Source organism: Nannospalax galili, unplaced genomic scaffold (assembly GCF_000622305.1).
Source record: "Nannospalax galili isolate Female #2095 unplaced genomic scaffold, S.galili_v1.0 scaffold68, whole genome shotgun sequence".
Taxonomy (NCBI): Eukaryota; Metazoa; Chordata; class Mammalia; order Rodentia; family Spalacidae; genus Nannospalax; species Nannospalax galili.
The window spans coordinates 654,838-655,433 of NW_008358189.1; the positions used below are offsets into that span (position 1 = coordinate 654,838).

General features: G+C 76.7%; 1 protein-coding gene across 1 annotated transcript in view; it reads right to left on the reverse strand.

Moving 5' to 3' along the window:
• Positions 1-586, reverse strand: part of Jag2 (jagged canonical Notch ligand 2) — a 22,404-nt gene extending 21,818 nt beyond the window's left edge. Inside the window, exon 1 of the mRNA XM_017795183.1 lies at positions 123-586. Coding sequence (XP_017650672.1) covers positions 123-461 — 339 coding nt within the window. The 5' untranslated portion in view covers positions 462-586. The remainder of the gene's footprint in view (positions 1-122) is intronic.
• Between the last annotated feature and the right edge of the window lie 10 nt (positions 587-596).

Below are 596 nucleotides of genomic sequence, written 5' to 3' on the forward strand. Positions count from 1 at the left end.
CGCCCCCTGGCGGCCCCGCCCCGTCTGGGCGCGCGCCGCCCGCACCCGCTCGGCCGCAGGTGCTGGAGCTACCGCCGAGGCGCGCCAGGAGAGGGCTGAGCGCGGGGGAGGGGCGCACGTACCGGCCAGGCGAACTGGAAGGGGATGACGACCAGGCCCGGGTCCGAGTCGCCGCCGATGCGGGACCGCGCGCGCGCTCGGTCTCCCGCAGCGCCCGCCGGCGGCAGGTAGAAGGAGTTGCCGCCCAGCACGGGCGTGGCGCCGTAGCCGTAGCTGCAGGGCCCCGTGGGCGTCACCTTGGCCTGGTACTCCTTAAGGCACACGCGCACGTACGTGTCGCACTCGTCGTGGCCGCAGCCCCCCGCGCGCGTCGTCCGGCCGTCGCCGTCACAGCAGGCGCCGCTCAGCAGCTCCCCGTTCACGTTCCGTAGCGCGCTCAGCTGCAGCTCGAAATAGCCCATGGGCCGCGCCGCCTAAAAATAAGGCAGCGAGGGAGCCGCGGGAGGCACGGGCCGGGGTCGCCGGGCCCCGCCCCGCCCCCACGCACACAGCCCCGAGGGCTCCGCACCGCGGCCGGCCGGGCCCGGAGGTTGGCC